Genomic DNA, 22324 nt, shown 5'->3' with positions numbered 1-22324 from the left:
TTGTTTTGCTTTGGAAGCCACAAAGACGGTCGTCCTGAGACAGTCATTAACGTCTTCGGTAATGTCTCCTCTGCTCTGTTCCTTCTTGTTCTGATACGTGACAGACCTGCACCTCAGCAGTACCGGTCACTGGGGGATTTACTGCTCTGTGTGGGTCCAGCCACATTCAGTAAAGATGCTCATATTCTAATTAATATCTCGCTAGCAAAATGACAGCTAACCAAAACAATTAGAATAATTAAATCACAAAAAACTTTTTTACAAAAAACACAAATGATTTTAATTCTGCATTGTTTAGTTCCAAGAGCTTCTGCCTCTAAACTATAATGTTAAAATGTTATTTCTAGAAGGAGAACCAACCATTTGCTAAGTGCTGAGAATACAGATATCATGTGTCTGTTAGTGTGTTGACTACATCACTAACTTTAGCAGTCTAACTACTAATCAACTGACATTCTGGGCCATAACAAATTATTTATTAGAAATAATTTATTATTTGTTTATTATTTATTGATTGATTGAATTAAAAATTCTGCATATCCTAACTCCAGATGGGAAGTCCTAGACTCAGGACATGTTTTCTAAAGGACGGGGACAGAGTGGACGCAGGGCGGTGGGTGAAACAGATACGTGTTACATGTCACAGCAAGCAATCTACAAGCATCACGTTGTGATCATTTTGTATTGAATGGATCCACCATAGACTCCCATTCACACTGGGTGTGCCCTCACACTAAAGGGTTAATGTGTGTTTTGTTACAGTGTGAAATGTCAGCTGAATTTTTTCTACTGCAGTGTAGATAAGAAGTCCAAAACATCCACACTCAAAAAGCCATTAAACTTAATCCTGATTGAAACCCCCCACCCCATGTTGACTTTCAAATCACTGCAGGCATCTGTACCTTCTCGCCCAATTTAAGGTAAAGTAATGGCATTCTAACAGATTCAATTGTGCAAAGTATTGATGGGCTTCTTTAGTGGAGCGTTGATGAGTAAACCATCTCTCTCTCTCTCTCTCTCTCTCTCTCTCTCTCTCTCTCTCTCTCTCTCTCTCTCTCTCTCTCTCTCTCTCTCTTTATTCCTGTTCTATCTTATTTTCTTTTCAATCTTAAAGGATCTACATCACTTAGGTCTTTGGCTCCAATGAGATAAAGATAACAGCCATGTGCATCTGTCTACTCAGACACAGGTGGTTATTCATGAGCATGCAATACACTGGGCAGAAAAATGTTTACTTTTTTGTCTCATAAACTAAAAAATTTGGACCTTGTAGTACTGTTTACACTACATTTAAATCTGTTTTTAGAATGTTTATATCAGGTATGGTTTTTAAGTGACACAGCAATTACATTTTACATGTGTACATTACTGATTCATAAAAAGGCTGCCCTTACAATTAAAATATGTAACTTTTAAAATGTTCTGGTGTGTGGTTTTACATTTTTATCTATAATGGACTAGATATTCACATAATAACAGGTGAACTTAAAAAATACATTTCATTGCACTGATGGATGCGAGTCCCTGCCTTGTGGTGGTTCATTTCCCCTCTTTGACATCACCTGGTCACGCACTTTGACTGCTGTACTTTACCAAATGCAAAGAATGATATTATAAGTCTTCTCCCCGAATGCCATGGAAGTACTGTCCACTCGCAGATGTTCATCCTGCTAGCTAATCAGGCATTTGAGGGCTTATTTCAGGAATAAAACAGATGACAAGCCTGAAGATGTTTTAGAATCTTTTTGCTGAGGTCACATACTCACTTTCCTTCCTTACTGAGATGCTCATTAGTCTAATTAACATTGTAATTGCTACTTGCCTCTTTCGAACTTCTGGCTTTCTGATATTTTCTCCTCTTATGGAAGGAAGGTGACCACGTCAGAGATTTATAGCCATTGAAATACTTCTTAGTGTGATTAATATAAAATAATAAAGCCTGTTATTCACTTTTTAAAATTAATACAAATTATCAACAGAAAAGCTTGCTGTACTCAAATTCAAATAATTTGAAATTGATTTCCATTTAAATGATTTTTTTTCTGAACAACAGCTGCTAATGTTCAAAGTAACAAAGATCAAGTCATTTGCAGACTTCTCCCTTTCACCTCAATCCTACCCCCTCCATCCAAACATCTCACCAAAGCCCTGCTGCTTCCATGTACTTCCTGTGTGCGAGTAAAATGACTGACAGGCACGGAGGACCTTGATTGGCTGATACAATAAGCTACAATAGCATTTAGAGTTCCTGTTAGTGATATCTATTAGGATGTAAAGACAGTTTAGTAAAAGTGTTGCTTTAAAGGTACAGTAAGCAGTATGGCCCTGCGTGATAGGTCAGTTCCAGCAACCACAAATGGTCTAGAGTATAGAGCAGAATTCCGTCCTGACCCAGCGTGCCTGAGGTTACGAGCAGGTAAAGTAAGGGTTAATGTCAGGGTTCGGAATCCATGCTTTATCACTACTGTCTCCCTTAATCGCTGTAATTTGTCCAATTTATGTCCTCGAGGCACTTCCACAGAAGACTGGAACCAAAACCAGCCTCCACCAGAACCGTGCTCCATGAGAACCATGGCCCACCAGAACCATGATCCACCAGAACGTCTTTCACCCAGTTCAGTGAAACAGTGCTGCTGCTTGGAGAGCTAGTTTTAAAACTGGGAGCTCAGCTGCGATAAGGCTGTAGGTCTGCACTATTGACGTTTTTTTCCGGTGCTGACCTGGTACTGCTGAGGAAGTGTCTGTTCTCACCGCGGACAGAACTCTGAAAGTCATGGCAGTTTTCTTTCATGCACTCAGTCTGAACAATACTGAATAGATCTGTTTCTTTTACATAATGAATGCATCCACCTCTGACTAAATTGATTTATTTGCATAAATGCATACATACCCTGGGAAATTTATGTAAGCTTTTAACACAGAAATACAGCATGCACAGTTTCCCCTGTTTTATGACCTAATTGTTATGGCCTGTATTAAATTCAACCTAGTTAAGGACCCTTCACGACTAGAGAGGGAAAGTAATTTAAAGGTTTTGGCAGAACAAATGTGAAAATGGAGAGAGTGAATGACACCATGGTTCCTGCTCTACTGGGCAGCAGGGCGGTGAAGAATAATCCTTTAAGACAAAACAGGGTGTGCACAAGAGCGTGAGACAATCGCCCACGGTGTCGTCTGCTACGCCGGGTGGCGTTTACAGTCAGCCACTCCTGACTCGTGCAAGACACACATCACCTGCTCCGGCGATGAAGGATAATTTAATGAGGAGCTCGTGCTCTGGTGGGCCTGACAGGTGCGAGAGTAGATCTGCTTTCAGAAGCATATTCTCTGCTGTCCCATGTCTTTTTGCCCTTGGATCGCAAACACCCACCAGCATAAAGACAACGAAAACAAAGTCACACTAAGTTAATTTATTTCTGTCTTTTTAACTTTCTAAATTGCAACCACAATCTATTTATGTTGTAGTACAGTGATTAGGGAACATGGTCTAGTTAAAATAGTCTAGGTTTAGTCCCAGCTCACCATAAAACCTCCATCCAGAAAAGCACTTATACTCATGTACAGTATCTAATACAAGTTCTTGATTAAATATGAAACTACATAACATAACATTGATCAAAAATAAACTACATTTTACCATTTAGATTCTGATTATTATGAAACACTCTTTTAGAGTATAAATACCACGGCATCTCTTCCTCAATATTTCTGAAATGTTTGCTTGTCAGCCAAGCTTAAGGTGAAACTTCCAGGAGTGGAAAGTTTTAAATAGTCATTAAACAGAAGAGAAGGAAGTCTTCGTTTCCGTTGAGGACCGGATTCTGTGTAACCCATCAGTTAAATAAAGGCGTCTATTATTTAGCGTCAGTTCAGTGCATCAGACTTCAGTAACTGCCCTGGGGTCCCTGCATGAGCGCTTTCATCTGAGAAGACACACCGCTGTCGTGTTCACACCCTCCCAATGTGTGATCCAGATCCTTTTAATTTCACCTGTAGCACCGGTGATGTGTTCGGGGTAATATGTGACCGGTACGAACTGTAATATGGTCTTATGTCAGGATCCATCTCGAATCAGTCCTCCGCCACGACTGCAACGTTCTTGGAGGAATGAAGATGAGTCTCCTTGACAACCAATTTCAAGAAGATACATTTTATAATCCATATAAATGGCTTTAGCGTTCAGCTGGCATTTACAGTAACCACTGAACTGTATCAATAGGCTTGGCTTTTAGTTTATGACGGTGCTCACCAGACGTGTCTAGGACAATAAAGTGTGCACAAAGGAGAAATTATTGTGTGTGTGTGTGTGTGTGTGTGTGTGTGCGCATGTAGATGAGTGTGCGTGTGTGTGTCTGCGTATGTAGATGTGTGTGTGTGTATGTGTGCGTGTGAGCGTGTTTGCGTATGTATGTGTGTGTGTAGCTATTTATGTTGCGATCAGCCATGCTTAACCGCACATGGGTTTGCATCTCAAACTACATGCTGCCTGTGTTCTGACAGTATGACTCCGTATACCGTAATAACAGAATTTAAAAAAGGGAAAGTCGAGCGGTAACCAGTGCTGAGGAAAGCCAAAAATCCCGTCAGTGTCAGACAGTTTGGGATGAGACGCTTCTGTGGAGACGTGCTGATGAGTGGTCTCTCCAGCTGGTTTAAATGTAAGCCCCCTTTTACGTATCCCGTCTTTAAAGTAAGCTCTGCTGTTACGAGCGGCATGCCGATGTAGCATAGCCTGGGGTGTACCTCCTGCGAGGACATTTCAGGCCATCCTTTGAGTCCCCGTCTCCTAATAAAGCTACAGAGTGCGAGGAGACAGCATCTCCGGTGGATCTCAGCACCGGGTTAACGCGCCGCCGTGAATGGCGTGCGCTGATGCAACTGTACGAAACAGACATTATGAACTTTTCCCCCCAAGAAATTCCTCTTTTTCTTCCGTTCTGTTCTCCTGCTGCTAATCGTTATTAATTTTGCTCTCAGAGCGAGTACGGCGGGTCTGGCATGATAAATACGTTAGTCACCTTTCAAAGTAATGAGTTTGCGTGGAGAAACATTAATATGGCGGGAAAGTGCTCATGTCGTGAGAAGCAGGAATCCAGCTGTAGATTTTTTTCCCCACCATCAGATCGTCGCTTAATTATGTTAAGCCCATGATTTATGTGCAAATCATAAGGCCTAAAATGCATTATTTCCTCGCGCAGAGCAGAGCTGAGCAGATCCATCACTCCGGATATGAAGGGGTTTGTGGTACGCTGTGTCATGTTCTCCAAACACAGTGGCATGCAGAAGTTTTAAAAAGTCTTGGTGAGCGTTCATGCACAAGATATGAACACGGGTGTGAAATAGGCCCTTAACTGCTGAGAACTTGTCATAGGATCCTCAATTCACGCATGCTAATTTATGTAAATTAGGTGTCAATTGTTGGTGGTTGTATGTGGGTTGTATGTGGGATACACATGTTGGAGCTGTACACAATACAAATTTATATCCCCACAAGGTTTGGACCCAAATCCAAATTTCTGTCAAGCTTTAAGCAGGCATAATTGATTTTCTTATGAACACTTCAGTTAAATTGTCTTTATTTCCTCATGGGGTTTCACTACAATAGATACGTTCATATTATAATAATAACAATATAATAATAATTATTATTATAATAATTATTATTATTATTATTATTATTAAATAATAAAAACTTCTGGAAGTCCTTGGGCTTTTTAATCATCAACAAAAATTCAACACATGATAGTATTAACCAATCCAGAAGCTTATGTATAAATAAACTGTCCTGCATATCCTGTATAGACTGTCCTGCATGTCGTTTATTTTGTTTGGGCGCAGGTAGCACATCAAAGGGTGGGGCGAGGGGAGGGGCTTTGGACAGACATTAAGACGGAAGACGTATGACTGAAAGGTAGTCAGCAAGAACTGCTTACTGCAGCTTTCATTTTTGAAAAGGAGACGGCACCTAAACATGACCATTAACAGCCCTGCACATTGAAGCCCCACAAACATCGAGGAGCACTCCATCATCTGGAGCTGCGGAGGTGAGGCCAGACGGCCCGACTACTGCGGCGGATCATGACAGCACGTGCATGACCACATAGCTCAGCGCTGACATCCTCTCACGGCTGCTGTGGGCAACTCCATTACACGCCGGGGCTGAAATGTCATTCATCTCCCCCCTCTATCCTTTCCTATCTCTCTCTCACGCTCTCTCTTCTTCTCTCCCTCTGTCTCGAAATCTCCGCTGCTCCCTCTTGCTAAAAAAAGGCCCGAAGAGACTCTCTCCCTCCATCACATGCAGCTCTCTCCTCTCTTCCCAAAGCCCTGGGAGCACCAGCGGAGAGCGAGTGGCTACTCTCTTTATCGCGGGCTGCGGTGCACGAATGGTGAACACGCAGACATAATGGAACTGTCCGCGGCTGTGGTCTGACAAGGCTGTGTTTCATTTTGAACAACAGGGCACCCCAGCAACTTAAAGAATTCTGAAAGAGACGAAGTTTTATGAATTCGTCCAAAAAAATGAAAGAAGACAACGTAAGTTGGCAAGAAACTGCTCAAGCATTCTTTCTCTGCATTTGTCCATTTTTTACTCGCCCACATGCTTTATCTACAGAAAGGATAAGAGCTAAGATTTTACAGCCAAGTAGAAAGACGTTTCTAGCATTCAGCTAAATCCACAGAAGATCTTTCCCAGTGGCAGAAGAAAACTCACTTTCTTCATTTTTCCCTGACTTTTATTTCTTTAACCATGGGGGAGCTCAGCTGGTTAGATTCTGTAATAACTACGGTCAACCTTAGTTCAGGTGTCAGCAGGAGTCAGGCCATGTGCTAATCAGAGCTAGCCCTGGCAGAGTGCGTCCCGGCTCGGAGACCCCAGGAGAGCTCCTCTCCTCGGGCAAGACCTCGCTTAAGCCCTGTCTGCCTGCAGACGGAGACTCCAAGCTGCCCAAATCGATTCCCAGCCCCTGGTGCCGTGCTAACAAGAGTCTTCACCACACAACAAGGCCTGGCATGGCTTTGGAGGTGAAGGAGAAAGGAGAAAGGTTCTAGTGACAGGACAGCCCGTAACACAGACACAGGACAGCTGTAACACACACACAGGACAGCCCGTAACACAGACACAGGACAGCTGTAACACACACACAGGACAGCCCGTAACACACACACACACACAGGACAGCCCGTAACACACACACACACACACACACACAGGACAGGCCACAGCACACACACAGGATAGCCCGTAACACACATACCAGACACAGAGCTGGGGTGATGGGTCTTAGGTGAGCTATGTTCATGACAATGAACAGAACAATTTTCACTGAACCTTTTAGTGGTTGCAAACTAACTGAAGGGGTGGGGGTAATAAATGAAATGAATATGTCAGCACACTTTTCTTAACATGCATTTTAAAACACAAACTGCCTTGATAAATAGCTGTTTTATCACATGTTACTAAATTTATATATCAAAGAAGCTTTTAAAATCCCCACAAAATTAATTTTTTTTATTTTATTTACTTAAACTTTAGTTACTTAATTTACCTAAGTTTTTGTAAATTTATTTTGGTCAAAAAGTTTTTTTTCAGGTTTTTTTACATAATCTAATGCCTTTGGAAATTAACAATTTATTGCTTACATATTGTAATTATGCAGTATTATAATCTCAGTCTCTCTGATTGATTATTCACTAAATGTGGCATGACCTCACAATCAGATCATGGTGCGTTCACACTTGCTGGTCAACCGATCCACACTTTGGCCATTTAATGTACACCAAGGCTCTCTCAGATGCAGATCCTCCCCTCACAGATTCATTAACACTCTCTTGATCATAAAAATGTATATTCATTTAAATATACCCAAATATATACATATAGTGGGTCTCATAAGTAAGGCTGTGGTATTGACAGCATCGTTAAGGTCCCCTGTGACCCTTCCTATGCTACCATGTCCTCATCCCCATTCATTCACTTTGATGGGTTTTCTCGCCTCTTCAGTAATATTAGCTGATCCTCCCTCGCTAAGGCAGCTAGCACATAACCACCAATGACAGCTTCCTGGCAGACGCAACGAGTTCCCCGTGTGCTAAAATACATCCTCTGTCTGCTCCTGCGATTTGTGTACATTTATCTGGCTGTTGCTTAGAGTTAAAAGAGCAAAATTAAGAGGGGGAAAAAACCCACCGCAGGCTAAAGGTGGCGAGGAAAACACGATATCCCACGGAGCAGAGCAGACGCGAGAAGACCGAAGCTCTCCCACCGTGAAGCCCAGGAAAGCACCCTCCCGATTACACAGCCACGCTGCCAGCCTCCCGCCTTGGACAAAGAGCTCTGGGATTTAATAATCCCACTTTCATATTATTGTTTTTCTCTGAGGCAAGATAAGCACTTGCTGGTGGATTTTTTTTCTGTCGCACTCTATGAGTGAGGATTTTGCTTTTTTTCTCTTTTTCTTACATAGCTCTCCTAAAGACTATAGAGGCTGCCGACGTGTTCGGAAATCCGAGTTTAGGGATGCGATGGGTCTTTAATGGTATATGCATATGTGATGTGTGTACCACGAGCCAGCGAGTTCTCCACAGTTGTCAGATCTCTATAGCACCCGGGGCCGAGATGCTCGACTAGGACCTCATTCTACCACAAAAAAAAAAAAAAAAAAAAAAATCAATTGCTCATCGTGTACTGGCGGGCCACTGCAGAACGAGGCCGAACAGAACGTGTGTAGATTCCATAGACCAGGGCACTTACACAACAATTTTAAGTCAGTTTAGATCCAAGAACTGTAGCAATTGTAGGCTAGTTGGTCTAAATCACTGCTAATAGATTCCAGAGAACTGATTGTGATAACGGTGGCAGGTTGCAGTTTGCTCCCTCTGCTGCTTCAGGGAGCATGTCTGTGTCCAACGTTGACACTGTGGTGTCACTGACCAAGTTATTTTTGTTCATTTGCTAAACAGAAAAATGTTGCTCAATATTGCGAATTTTGAGATGAAGGTATTGGCAGATCAAAGTTGAGAAACATTTTAAATATTGTATTAATATTGAATGACTATTGCATAAACATGGTAGAGTTGAGCACATTGAGGGGCCTTTTAGTGCATCTGAGCTCAGAGACAAACTTGTCTTCTTCTTTTTCTAATGATGTTATTTTGCTCTATCAGGTGTCCATGTTCCTGTAATATCTGTAAATAACTCTGAGGCCCTCGGCATGTAAATCAAAATTAATTTGTATTTTTTAATTATTATTATTTTTTGGTTGGTTTTTTTAGTAGGAAAAAATGAAATTGCCTCAGTTCGTTTTAAACAGTCTGAGCTACAGTCATATCACAGTATTGTATCAGTTCATTGAGATTCTTTAATTGAGATTCTTTAATTAAGATTCTTTAATCATTAATTCATGAGAACTCAAACAGAAACATCTCGGTTGAACTTGTGAACTCACTCTTGGCATAATTTCCATATTGGCAAGACAAGACATCAAAACCCTAGGCCTTTATCCAATATTCCTTATATCTCTGTCTTTTCCTCGCCTGGACTGTCAGGCTGCTTTGGAAAAAAAACTGGAGTAGTGTTGATTTGTGATCGTTTCTTTCTTTCTTTTTTTTTTAAGATCGTGGTTTCTGTGGTTTTCTTTTGATTTCTTATGACTTTCTTGTTTACTACCGGTGTTTTTTACATGTTTACTATCCGTGTCCAACTTTTAACTGGGTTCTGTTATTAGAGCATGAGGGTTAGATAATGCATATAGTTACCTAAAGACAGGGGTCATTTGTAAATGCGTGGTGTCAATTTTTTTACTTGATTCCTGTGTATTTTAAAGCAAATAATGCAGTTGACATCTGTATTAAAGTGGATTTCTTTTATCCGTAGTCCTCCATAGAATGGAGGGAGATCAGGTAAAACGTCCCCGTAGCAGACATTTTGAAAGAACCCTTTGTGCAGACCGATACAGGAACAGCGTAAACCCTGCAAACAGAACAAGCCGCTGAATAGTTTTGGAAGAAACGACCCAGAGAGTTATTTACAATTTCCAGTGTGTCCTTGCATGGTCTGGAGTACTGAGTGCGTGTGAGGGCTGTGTTTACCCTGCTGCCTTTTGTTGTCATAACTTGTTTAGGGTGAAATTTATATTGCTTTTGTAATGTCTGAGTTTTAGATGAAAGAAGAAATTGAAAGAGGTTGCATTGCTCGACTGCCTTTGCCCTGTACTTTCATTGCCTCTCTCTCTCTCTCTCTCTCTCTCTCTTAGTTTCCCCCTCTCTCTCTCTCTCTCTCTCTCTCTCTCTCTCTCTTAGTTTCTCTCTCTCTCCCCCTCTCTCTATCCATCTCCCTGAGGCTCAGTGACCCTCCTTATGCTGTACTGAGCTGAACTCGACCGCTGCCGGTTGGGGGGGTGAACAGGCACGCGATGTGTGAGATCACTTTGTGCGGCCCAGTGGAAGACCCCACAGCAAGGGCCAGCGCGCACAGGCGAAGCCCTTTCACCCCACCCACCCTCCAATCTCCACCCCCTTTACCCAGCAAAACTGCAGGCGGAGGCACACACTGGCAGTGGAGGTGAAGCTCTGCCCACATCACACCTGCTTTAGCCCAGTAAAGAGACATTATGACCATACAACAGACGCGGCTGTCTAGGAGTTGCAGAATTATGTAACCTGTTAGTGCGAATTACCTACACCTATAAAAGGGGCTTTTCAGACATTTGTACAAAACACTGCTTCTGTTTCCAGGGTATACACCCTTCGCTCTGTTTCTGGTCGTCCATACACTGGTATACAGCCATGGCCAGACCCTACACAGCGGTGTCTGTTTTCAGTGAATGGCTTGTAATGTGTCTTTAACCAGCTGCTGTCTCACCTATATTGCTGTAACCAGTCTGAATGGTCAGTGTGTGTGCGCAAGTGTGTCGTGACCTGCACAAGTCACCCAAATGCTCACTCACACATGTTCACACGCACGTGCATGTGCGCATACACACACACACACACACACACACACACACAACACACACAAACGCATGCACCCACCCACACATACACACACATAGACGCGCACAGATGCACACACAATCACATACACACCCACACACACACACACACATACACACCCACACAGGCATTTGCAAAAAGAAAAGGGCAAATTACTAACAGCTAAAAGCATCCCATTGAGTTCACATTGCTCCAGGGAAACTTTTACACACACACACACAGACACACACACACACATACATACACAAATATTTATGCACCACTGATATGAAGTTTGCTCACTATACATATGGCGCATTAAGAGTGACATTAACCCCCACGGTACCACCCTAGCCTGTCCCATTCCTGCACATGCATTGTACTACAACACAACCACACAAACAATACCCAGTCGTACGATGGATTAAATGCGTACCTTCATTGCTGGATGCTGCTCTGAAACCCAGCACCTGCAAGAATATAGTCCACAGCAAAACAAGCAGCAGCCCTGGATCTGATGCCATCGTGCAAATGTGAACCCGCTGTGCTCTCTCTCTCTCTCTCTCTCTCTCTCTCTCTCTCTCTCTCTTTCTCTCTCTCTCTCTTTCTCTCTCTCTCTCTCTCTCTCCCCCACTCTCTCGGACTCTCTGTTTCTCTCTCTTGCCTGCGCTGTCTTTCTCTCTTGCTCTCTGCCGGTGGAAAAGCGTGGTGGGCTCCAGCAGAACTCGGCGCACATTCGGCTGACTTGAAAAAACTGCCTGCCTGCTCTCGGGCACATGCAACTCCGCCAGGCGCAGCAAGGGGGCGTGTGCAGCCCTGTCTATCAAGATTTAGCAGCCAATTAGAGGCCAGGGTTTGGCACATGCACAAATTAAACCTTCAGAGCACCCCACCCCCCCCACCCCCCGTTTCAGCAAAACACATGAAACACTTGCTAAACATATGTTTCATACGCATGCATTTATCCCAGTAAGAACAATGTGCAAGTGTTTTCCATTACTATTTGAGGCTGTGTTTAAATGCAGATATGTATACTATACAATTATGGACACACATTATAACTTTTTTTACTGTACGATGAGGCAGAACATGACCATGTATTCACACAATACTTGAATCTATTTATTTTTCATTATATTTGGCTTGATGAGATGAATTGTGCACAACATATGCACAAGCGATGAGTGAAGATACTCAGTATCTGAACTAAAAGTGTCTTAACTCTCTTTACAACCTTTATGAACAAGGACGAGGGAAAAGACACTCTAATGTGCCACTTCACTAAGACATTCATCATCTTAATGGGTAAAAGGTGAAAGAATCTGTTTTTGGTAAAAATCGTATTGTTTATTTCACACGCGAATAAAAGGTCACATACAATCAACAAGATCTGATGGATTTCTTGTTTAATAGCTTGGGGCACAAACATGGTTCATATTGCATATTGGATTATTGTTTGCCTCTTATCTGATGTTTCCTCATGACCATATCTGATGCAATTAGTCCTTCATTCTTTGTTGGAAAAATGTCCTTTCCATATCATAACGTTCAAAATACGAAACATTACACAGTTCTCTTAATTAATGTATTAAAATTTAAATCTTTTGATGAGCTGTGATTTTGTGACCTTAAAAGGATGGAAGACATTAAAGGCAGAGTCTGAGTTGATGAAGATTGCCTCAAACAGAGTCAATACAATAACCAGTAATCACTCTGAAACACTATAGCTCACGTTTGAACTTTGACATGTACTTAATGAAAATGAACATGTACATATAGATTTAATTACTGAAGAATTAAAGAATCGTTACCCTATAGGCCTAATGATACAATTCAATTAAACATCTCGGATGCTTATTCAAAATTATTTCATTTAAATTTCATCTTAAATTCCTTGATAGAACCTGAATGTAAACATCTCTCCAAACATGATCTAAACATAGACTGCTCCAAAAGGAATGTCACCATAAACAAACAACTAAGACATGATAATAACATGGTAATAACATGGTAATAACAACAGAACCTGGTAATAACATAAGAATGTCATGCTCTCCCCAGTGCTGGTGTCTCTCCAGTGCTGGTGTCTCTCCAGTGCTGGTGTCTCCCTAGTGCACAATGCAGGTGTCTTTCCGGTGTGAGTGTCTCTTCAGCATGGGTGTCTCTCCACACAGGTGTCTCCATAGTGCTGGTGTTTCCCAGTGTGTGTGTCTCTCCAATGTAACTGTCTCCCAGCATGGGCAGAGGTGCATCTTCAGCGCAGATGTCTCTCTGGAACAGATGTCTCTCCAGCATGGGTGTCTTCCCTGCATGGGTGTCTCCCCAGCATGAGTGTCTCTCAGTGTGAGTGTCTCCCCTGCGTGGGTGTCTCCCAGTGTGAGTATCTCGCAGCATGGGTGTCTCCCAGCATGGGTGTCTCCCAGTGTGAGTATCTCGCAGCATGGGTGTCTCCCAGCGTGAGTGTCTCCCAGCGTGGGTGTCTCTCAGCGTGAGTGTCTCGCAGCGTGGGTGTCTCCCAGCGTGGGTGTCTCCCAGCGTGGGTGTCTCCCAGCATGGGTGTCTCTTAGCATGGGTGTCTCCCAGCGTGGGTGTCTCCCAGCGTGGGTGTCTCCCCAGCGTGGGTGTCTCGCAGCATGAGTGTCTCCCAGCGTGGGTGTCTCCCCAGCGTGGGTGTCTCGCAGCATGAGTGTCTCCCAGTGTGGGTGTCTCCCAGCATGAGTGTCTCCCAGCGTGGGTGTCTCCCAGCGTGGGTGTCTCCCCTGCAGTACAGACTTGCTCAAGTTTCCCTGCTGCTGTGGCTGCTGGCATGTTTGGGTGATGGAGGGGGCCGCAGCCATGAGGCTAGGAGCCCCGCGCAGGGCCACACTCTGCCTGCCAACACGACAAGCGTTCACCCACAGAACACAGGGGAGAACTTGTGCTGGCCAACAATCCCTACCTCTCTCTGCCTGGCTGCCGAGACCCCCGCTTCAAACAGGCCTGTGTGCAGAGCTCTGACTGCCAACACATTTGGATGGGAGTCAACAGCTCTGTATGGCCAAAGTTTGCATATATTGAGCGAGTTTTGATATATTGTTTTAAAGCCATTCCATGCTATACACAGTCAGTTAGCTAACGTATTTATAGCACATAGACAGCATAGAGAGTACATAGGTTCAGAGTGATTTTATTCACAAGGGAGCATTACAAACAAAACAAAAGAAGAAAGTGAAGAATAAACTTTACATTGGCCTGCCAAAACCCTTTCCAAGAGCAAAAATATGGCATTTCTCTAGCTTAAAGATTCCAGAGATCTCAATGTTGGGCTGTCACTGTGTTATCAATATGAAATGAAACTGTTGTGCGTCAAAAAGAAACATAGTTTACCAACTAGATAGATAGACTGAGCCGTACTGTTATACACACACAGAATGAGCTGTACTGTTATACACACACAGACTGAGCCGTACTGTTATACACACACAGAATGAGCCGTACTGTTATACACACACAGACTGAGCTGTACTGTTATACACACACAGACTGAGCCGTACTGTTATACACACACAGACTGAGCTGTACTGTTATACACACACAGACTGAGCCGTACTGTTATACACACACAGAATGAGCCGTACTGTTATACACACACAGACTGAGCCGTACTGTTATACACACACAGACTGAGCCGTACTGTTATACACACACAGACTGAGCTGTACTGTTATACACACACAGACTGAGCTGTACTGTTATACACACACAGACTGAGCCGTACTGTTATACACACACAGAATGAGCCGTACTGTTATACACACACAGACTGAGCCGTACTGTTATACACACACAGACTGAGCCGTACTGTTATACACACACAGACTGAGCTGTACTGTTATACACACACAGACTGAGCTGTACTGTTATACACACACAGACTGAGCCGTACTGTTATACACACACAGAATGAGCCGTACTGTTATACACACACAGACTGAGCCGTACTGTTATACACACACAGAATGAGCCGTACTGTTATACACACACAGACTGAGCCGTACTGTTATACACACACAGAATGAGCTGTACTGTTATACACACACAGACTGAGCCGTACTGTTATACACACACAGAATGAGCTGTACTGTTATACACACACAGAATGAGCTGTACTGTTATACACACACAGACTGAGCCGTACTGTTATACACACACAGAATGAGCCGTACTGTTATACACACACAGACTGAGCCGTACTGTTATACACACACAGACTGAGCCGTACTGTTATACACACACAGACTGAGCCGTACTGTTATACACACACAGAATGAGCTGTACTGTTATACACACACAGAATGAGCCGTACTGTTATACACACACAGACTGAGCCGTACTGTTATACACACACAGACTGAGCCGTACTGTTATACACACACAGACTGAGCCGTACTGTTATACACACACAGAATGAGCCGTACTGTTATACACACACAGACTGAGCCGTACTGTTATACACACACAGACTGAGCTGTACTGTTATACACACACAGACTGAGCCGTACTGTTATACACACACAGACTGAGCCGTACTGTTATTCACACACAGACTGAGCCGTACTGTTATACACACACAGAATGAGCTGTACTGTTATACACACACAGACTGAGCCGTACTGTTATACACACACAGAATGAGCCGTACTGTTATACACACACAGACTGAGCCGTACTGTTATACACACACAGAATGAGCTGTACTGTTATACACACACAGACTGAGCCGTACTGTTATACACACACAGACTGAGCCGTACTGTTATACACACACAGACTGAGCCGTACTGTTATACACACACAGAATGAGCTGTACTGTTATACACACACAGACTGAGCCGTACTGTTATACACACACAGACTGAGCTGTACTGTTATACACACACAGACTGAGCCGTACTGTTATACACACACAGACTGAGCTGTACTGTTATACACACACAGACTGAGCTGTACTGTTATACACACACAGACTGAGCTGTACTGTTATACACACACAGACTGAGCCGTACTGTTATACACACACAGACTGAGCTGTACTGTTATACACACACAGACTGAGCCGTACTGTTATACACACACAGAATGAGCCGTACTGTTATACACACACAGACTGAGCTGTACTGTTATACACACACAGACTGAGCCGTACTGTTATACACACACAGAATGAGCCGTACTGTTATACACACACAGACTGAGCCGTACTGTTATACACACACAGACTGAGCCGTACTGTTATACACACACAGAATGAGCTGTACTGTTATACACACACAGACTGAGCCGTACTGTTATACACACACAGACTGAGCTGTACTGTTATACACACACAGACTGAGCCGTACTGTTATACACACACAGACTGAGCCGTACTGTTATACACACACAGAATGAGCTGTACTGTTATACACACACAGACTGAGCCGTACTGTTATACACACACAGACTGAGCCGTACTGTTATACACACACAGAATGAGCTGTACTGTTGGTTGTATGTTAAATATTCAAGGAGACGTGGCAATACTGGGTTTCCTGATATGAGCTCCTGATATGAGCTTTGGAACAACAGTTTAATTTTTAGTGCAGGTCTGACGGCTTTTTTTCTGAAACTCTAGTGATTATCGGAGGGTTTCTGTGGGATGGTGGAAGAATGAGAGAAAGAATGGCAGGGTCAGACAGATGCGTGTTGTCAGCATGAAATATAGTTGTGTGCTTGGAGTTAGCAGTTGAAACAACATTTTCCTCTAGTTTAGAAAGTGAGGCATAAACAAAACTTGTGTGTTCTGTGTGAGGGTGGAAGGTTCAAAGAAACAATATCACCATCAGACAGATGAGTGTTGTCAATCTGAAAGGGTGTTATACTCTTTGAATAAACAACTGAAATGTTATACAGTGGTTTGATTATCAAAATCACTGAATTTCAGTGGGGGTAGGGAAAAATAGACTGAGTAGTGCACTAAAAATTAATGAATTTACTTTTTCTGTTCAAGGTTATAGAAGTGTACGAATACCAATTTGACTGTCCTAGCTTGTAGACGTCTATGTGTATCAACTTTGGCTATTCAACTTTGTAAAAGTCTGTGTATAAACTTTGACAGTTCAATCTTGTAAAAGTCTGTTGAATGAAAAGCAGGAGGTGAAAAACAAGTGACCAAAGAGGGATGGAGGTGTGAAAGGAGAATGAGTACAGCTTTAGCTGTATGAGGGAAAGGGTGGATGGAAAAGTTAACTGCCATTAGGAGGAACGTCTATCCGTAACACAACAGTTTTCATCAAACATGTTTGTGACAAAATTTCCTTAGATGTTTGTAATGAAACCGAATGCCAAGCGCGCTGTAAAACATTCCTGGAGAGATGACACATTTCCGCATGGCCAGACTGAGGGAAACTTCTACCTTGTGTAAAAGTCCCCGGTCCAAACATCTGTTACTTAGGCCGACTCCAATGCTAACGGACAGCTGCCATGCTGGGTGGGAAAGAGAGAGACAGCAAACCAGGCGCAGGCTGCAACACGTGCTTCACCTACGGCTGCGGCATCAGCTGCCAACGTCGAAGTGACATGCAGAGACATATAAAGGGACCTTCGTCAGCCTATAGCGGCTTTGGCCGGTGATGTTACAGCTTTGTGCTAGTGTGTATTTTCTTCTTTAGCTCCTTAGCAGCTCATCCCCAGGAGAGGAGCCTACTGCGCGAGCCCCATAGCTGCTCCGCACGCTGCAAAGAGGCTTCGTTATTACCTTTTATTGTGCCCGTTTCCAAATTGAGCGAAAACACGACGTCCTATTTTAGACTAGTGTGTTCTCAAGCTTCTGAGACAGAGAGAGGGATGGGAGCAAGGTATGCATCTTTTAGCAAACATCCAAAACACCGACTAAATAAAATCAAGAATTATTAATTTTTTCGTCGATGGTGCGTCTTCGGATGCGGTCAAACTGTTAGCGGGGGGCAATTACGGAACAATCGCATTTACGAGCTGTAACGACCATGAGGAACAGAGATGTGAGGCACTGCGTGAGATAAAAAGGACACACAGAGAGATTGTTCAGCACCGACACATCTCACGGGCCACGGCAAAGGTCGTTACACCTACGGCGTGAAGACGTCACGCTGCGTGCTTGTACCGGCGACAGCAGGCTGCTGAAGTTGGTCTGGTAAACACACAAAACCTGATCTGTCTCAAGCGTTAGTCTTCCCGACGCCCTAAAGCAATGGGAGAGTTTCTCTTGTGCAGGCTGGGTGGTTTAAGGGTGCTGGTGGGCAGAGCACGCGCCCAGTGAAGCCCTGCACCTGTGTCAGTTAGAGGGTCAGCAAGAGCAGTTGGCATGCGGTAACCTTGAATTACCTGCATGGCTGACCTGCACGGTGCCATTTTGAGGCGCTGTTTGACGGCAGATGGTGGGTGTCGGTATGCAAGCCTCGTACATTGCGTGCAAGCTATATATAGATTAGACGTGATCACTTTACTGTTTACTGTTTTTGTTTACATATATCCTCTGCATATAACCTTCCAGGTGACAGTTGATAATTATGTAAAGATATGTAAAGAATTATGTAAAGAGGTGTGTATTATGTTCTTTAAAAATTGCATAAAAATTGCAAAAACTCACAGAAATAATTCTTAATAATTCATTTAATTAATAGTAATGAGTTTTACTAATCAATAATTAATTGTTGACATTTATTTATAATAATTAGTTTCATGTAATTTAACCAATAACAATAACAGTCCTCATACTACTACTATTACTACTACTACTACTACAATAATAATAATAATAATAATAATAATAATGACAGCACAATAATAATAATAATGCTAATAATAATAATAATAATAATAATAATAATACATTACTGACTTGAGCAGGCCAAAGATGCCCTCTCTTAATTGGGATGACTACTGTGGGAATAGCAACACATAATCCAACCCTGAGTAGGGCACAGAGGTGTTAGCATGTCAATTATGGGTAGCAACAGCTGCTCAGAGTAAGGAGGGCAAGCTAATACTATCCACTTGTACATCTGGTGGTGCTCTGAGTAATCAGAGCAAGGGGGCAATTTTAGTTCCCACCCAGGGTAAGTCCAGAGGCTTCCAGCACCACACATGGGGATAGCAGGACCGACAGGTGAGACTCAGATCACCCAGTCACCGAGAGGCGTTATGGAATTGCTTGCCAATGTTCAACATACCCATAAATCACTTTTTCCATGGTCAGGTTCAGTGCCAATTTTCAGCTAATCATATTAGGAAGCCCTGCAGCTCAGTGAACCATGACGACGGTGCAAAATCAGTAGGCCTCTCACTAAGTCACCAAACAAAAATTAGGCCACAGAAACAGGAAGAGATATCAGCAGAGACCAGATACCAACAATAATAAAACAATCATGTCTGATGACTGGAGGCAGGCTACAAGTTTATTGAATTGTTTTTTTCTTTTAGTAAAAATGTGTGTGCAACTGCATAGTAATACGTATAGTGTGATACATGCAGCAGTGGCCTCCAGTTATTGCTACCTGTAGTAAAGTAGGAGGGAAGCAGAATATGAAAAATGTCTCTGTTCTTTGTCTGCTAGAATTTATGCTGAAAATATGAGAGAAATCTAACCTTTAAGGGAGATAAATCTATTACAGAAATCATATAAAACACATATGGGAAATCCAAAAAGAACAGAAATAAAATCTGAGATTATTTCACTATATACAATTTTTCCAGATCCTTAAAGTTTTCAGGTGTTGATAATAAACTCAAAGACAGCAAAGTAAAGGTCAAATTGATACTCAGCATGGTGGTGTGCTTTGCTTTTTCTCTTGGGCCATCCTCTGCTTGGTTAAGGTGGACTCTGAGTTTAATTACCTTTGCCTTAGTCTGTTAAATTCAAGGCTTCTTGTCTGAACCTAGTTGCTTTTTTGTCGTTAGCTGTAATCACATGCTGCAGGTGTGGTTTTGCCTTGGCCCCTAGGTGTGAACTGGGGGGTGGACTCAGCACTTACTGAACTGTTAAATTAGGGCGACTCCACTACAGACATATGTGGAGTCTTAACACCTGTAGAAGGCTGTCATTGTGTTTTTCTACTAGTTACTCTCCTACACTGAAACCAGACCTTTCTAATACGTTCTCATACTTTCTCAGACTTTCATCACATACATGAACAAACCTAAACATCTTTCCAGCCTGAAATGTGTCTCACAATTCCTGTCTACAAACCCCCAGATTTCCTATCATCATCATAGACACCGCCAATCTGCTGTCCAGAAGGCCGACTTCATCTCAGCATTAGCATCCCTCCACTTCCTGCACTTCCTGGCTCTGACAGAAACATGGATCACCCCTGAGAACTCGGCGACTCCGGCTGCCCTGTCCTCTGCCTTTCCATCCACGCATTCTCCGAGGCGTCTCAGTGACTCCGGCTGCCCTGTCCTCTGCCTTTCCATCCACACATTCTCCGAGGCGTCTCGGCAGGGGCGGTGGCACAGGTTTGTTTTCTTGAAAGTGGCATTTCACCCCACTTCTCTCCTCTGCTCTTCTCAGTCTCCTTTTGAATTTCATGCTATTGCAGTGTCTTTCCCTACCAAACATCACATCGTTGTCAGCTACCAAGCTCCAGGTTCCCTAGATACCTTCACCCTCTTGAGTCAATTCCCCATTGAAGGAAATCCACGGTGATGACAACCCTGATCAGGTCACCATCACCTCACGCTAACGTCATATAGACAGCAACATGAAACAAAGAGAAGAAAATACACTTACCGCACGACCTCCTGGGACATGACATGACAGTAGTCGGCGGAGGAGGGTCCAACACAGGAACGTGCACCTGTGTCTCCTCTCTCATTGCTGGAGGAAGAACCGCCCACAACTACAAAGGAGGGGTAAAGACTCGACGCTAACACAAAAACACCTGAATAGGAAATCAAAACCGAAACAAAAAAACTGTTACGCAATTCATGTTAAGCAGTTTTATATATTGAAGTGTATTGCTTTTGTTAAAATACTGTTTAAATGTATAGTTATGAGAGAGTTTTTAATGTTTATACAGCTGTTATAGGTTTAACCCTCAGAGAAATGCTGGGAGAACCAGCTAGACAACCAGCCAATCCAATTATCCCAGAGAAAAGAAGAAATGCCTGCATGAAGCTGGTGAGGACAACAAACTGATTCAGCGAGTTGGCCACCTTGAACAGTGTACTGAATCCTCCACAGGTGACCAGTGACAGTGTATGATGCTGCCTGCATAAGGGTCGGATTCTGAAAGAGGAAAATGGATTCCTCAACTTGGGTACTGGTTTGAGGAACAGGAACAGAAACAGAGATTGCAAAGTCAGTTCAGGATAGAAGACTGTCTTACCTTCTTTTCTTGAATATTTGAAAAATATTTTTGTTTTTTTTTTGTTTGCACGTAAACACCTGGGAGCACTGTACACATGGGAATATAAAATAAATCTTCTTTCTGTTAAAAAGTTTTATTCCCTGGAGTCATGGTCGCTCTTCTTGCCTACTCCGACCACACATTGAGGCCAGTGCACCCACTCAGTCTCTTCGGTGACTTGAACCTTCCATCGGACAAGCTACATCCCTCCTGCATCCTTCCACTGTTGTCCTCATTTGACCTCGCCCTCAACCAGCCTCCTCCGACTCACAGAGCGAGCAATGTTCTGGACCCGATCTCCACCTGGACCACCACAGCATCGGCCATCACCACCACCCTCCTCCACCTCTCGGACCATCACTTTCTGTCCTTCTCCAGCTCTGCTCTTTGTTCTTCCTCCTTTCATTGCGCTCTATCACTCCCTCTTCCCTTACTTCTACTAGGATTTCTTTGCTTCCTCACTCTTACTCACTTTCTTTTCCCTCCCTGGATACAATCAATAACACTTTCCTTTCTACCCTCTCCTCATCAATGAATCTTCTGTGACCTCTCTCCTCCAGAGCTGCAAGATCTCCTATGCCTACCCCCGGCTAAGACATGCTCTGCGTTGCCACAGGAGAGAACTAATAACTGCGGAGAGGCGGTGGAGGAAAACTCACCTAGATACAGACCTCAGCTCATACCAGTATCTCCTTTCCAAGTTCTTACTGGAAGTAACATCTGCAAAATCATCTTACTGCAGAAGAAAATTTGACTCATTAGCATCTGCTCCACACAAGCTCTTTGCTATTTTATCACCTTCTTTGAGGAGAAGGTTGCAGAAATCCATCAGTCCTTTTCCACTGTTCCCACCCCTCCAAGCAACATTCCCCAACATCCAACTCTCTGACTTCTTTTTCTCCTCTCTCCTCAGACAAAATCTTTCAACTCTTGACTTCCAGCAA

At 43.2% G+C, this 22324-nt stretch overlaps 1 protein-coding gene across 1 annotated transcript in view; it reads right to left on the bottom strand.

The window, feature by feature from the left end:
* Positions 1-11578, bottom strand: part of epha8 (eph receptor A8) — a 53523-nt gene extending 41945 nt beyond the window's left edge. The window contains 1 exon segment of the mRNA XM_027024887.2: positions 11411-11578. Coding sequence (XP_026880688.2) covers positions 11411-11498 — 88 coding nt within the window. The 5' untranslated portion in view covers positions 11499-11578.
* Between the last annotated feature and the right edge of the window lie 10746 nt (positions 11579-22324).

Source organism: Electrophorus electricus, chromosome 20 (genome assembly GCF_013358815.1).
Source record: "Electrophorus electricus isolate fEleEle1 chromosome 20, fEleEle1.pri, whole genome shotgun sequence".
NCBI lineage: Eukaryota > Metazoa > Chordata > Actinopteri > Gymnotiformes > Gymnotidae > Electrophorus > Electrophorus electricus.
The sequence above is the reverse complement of the archived record's forward strand: the minus strand, read 5'-3'. Positions and strand labels throughout refer to the sequence as shown.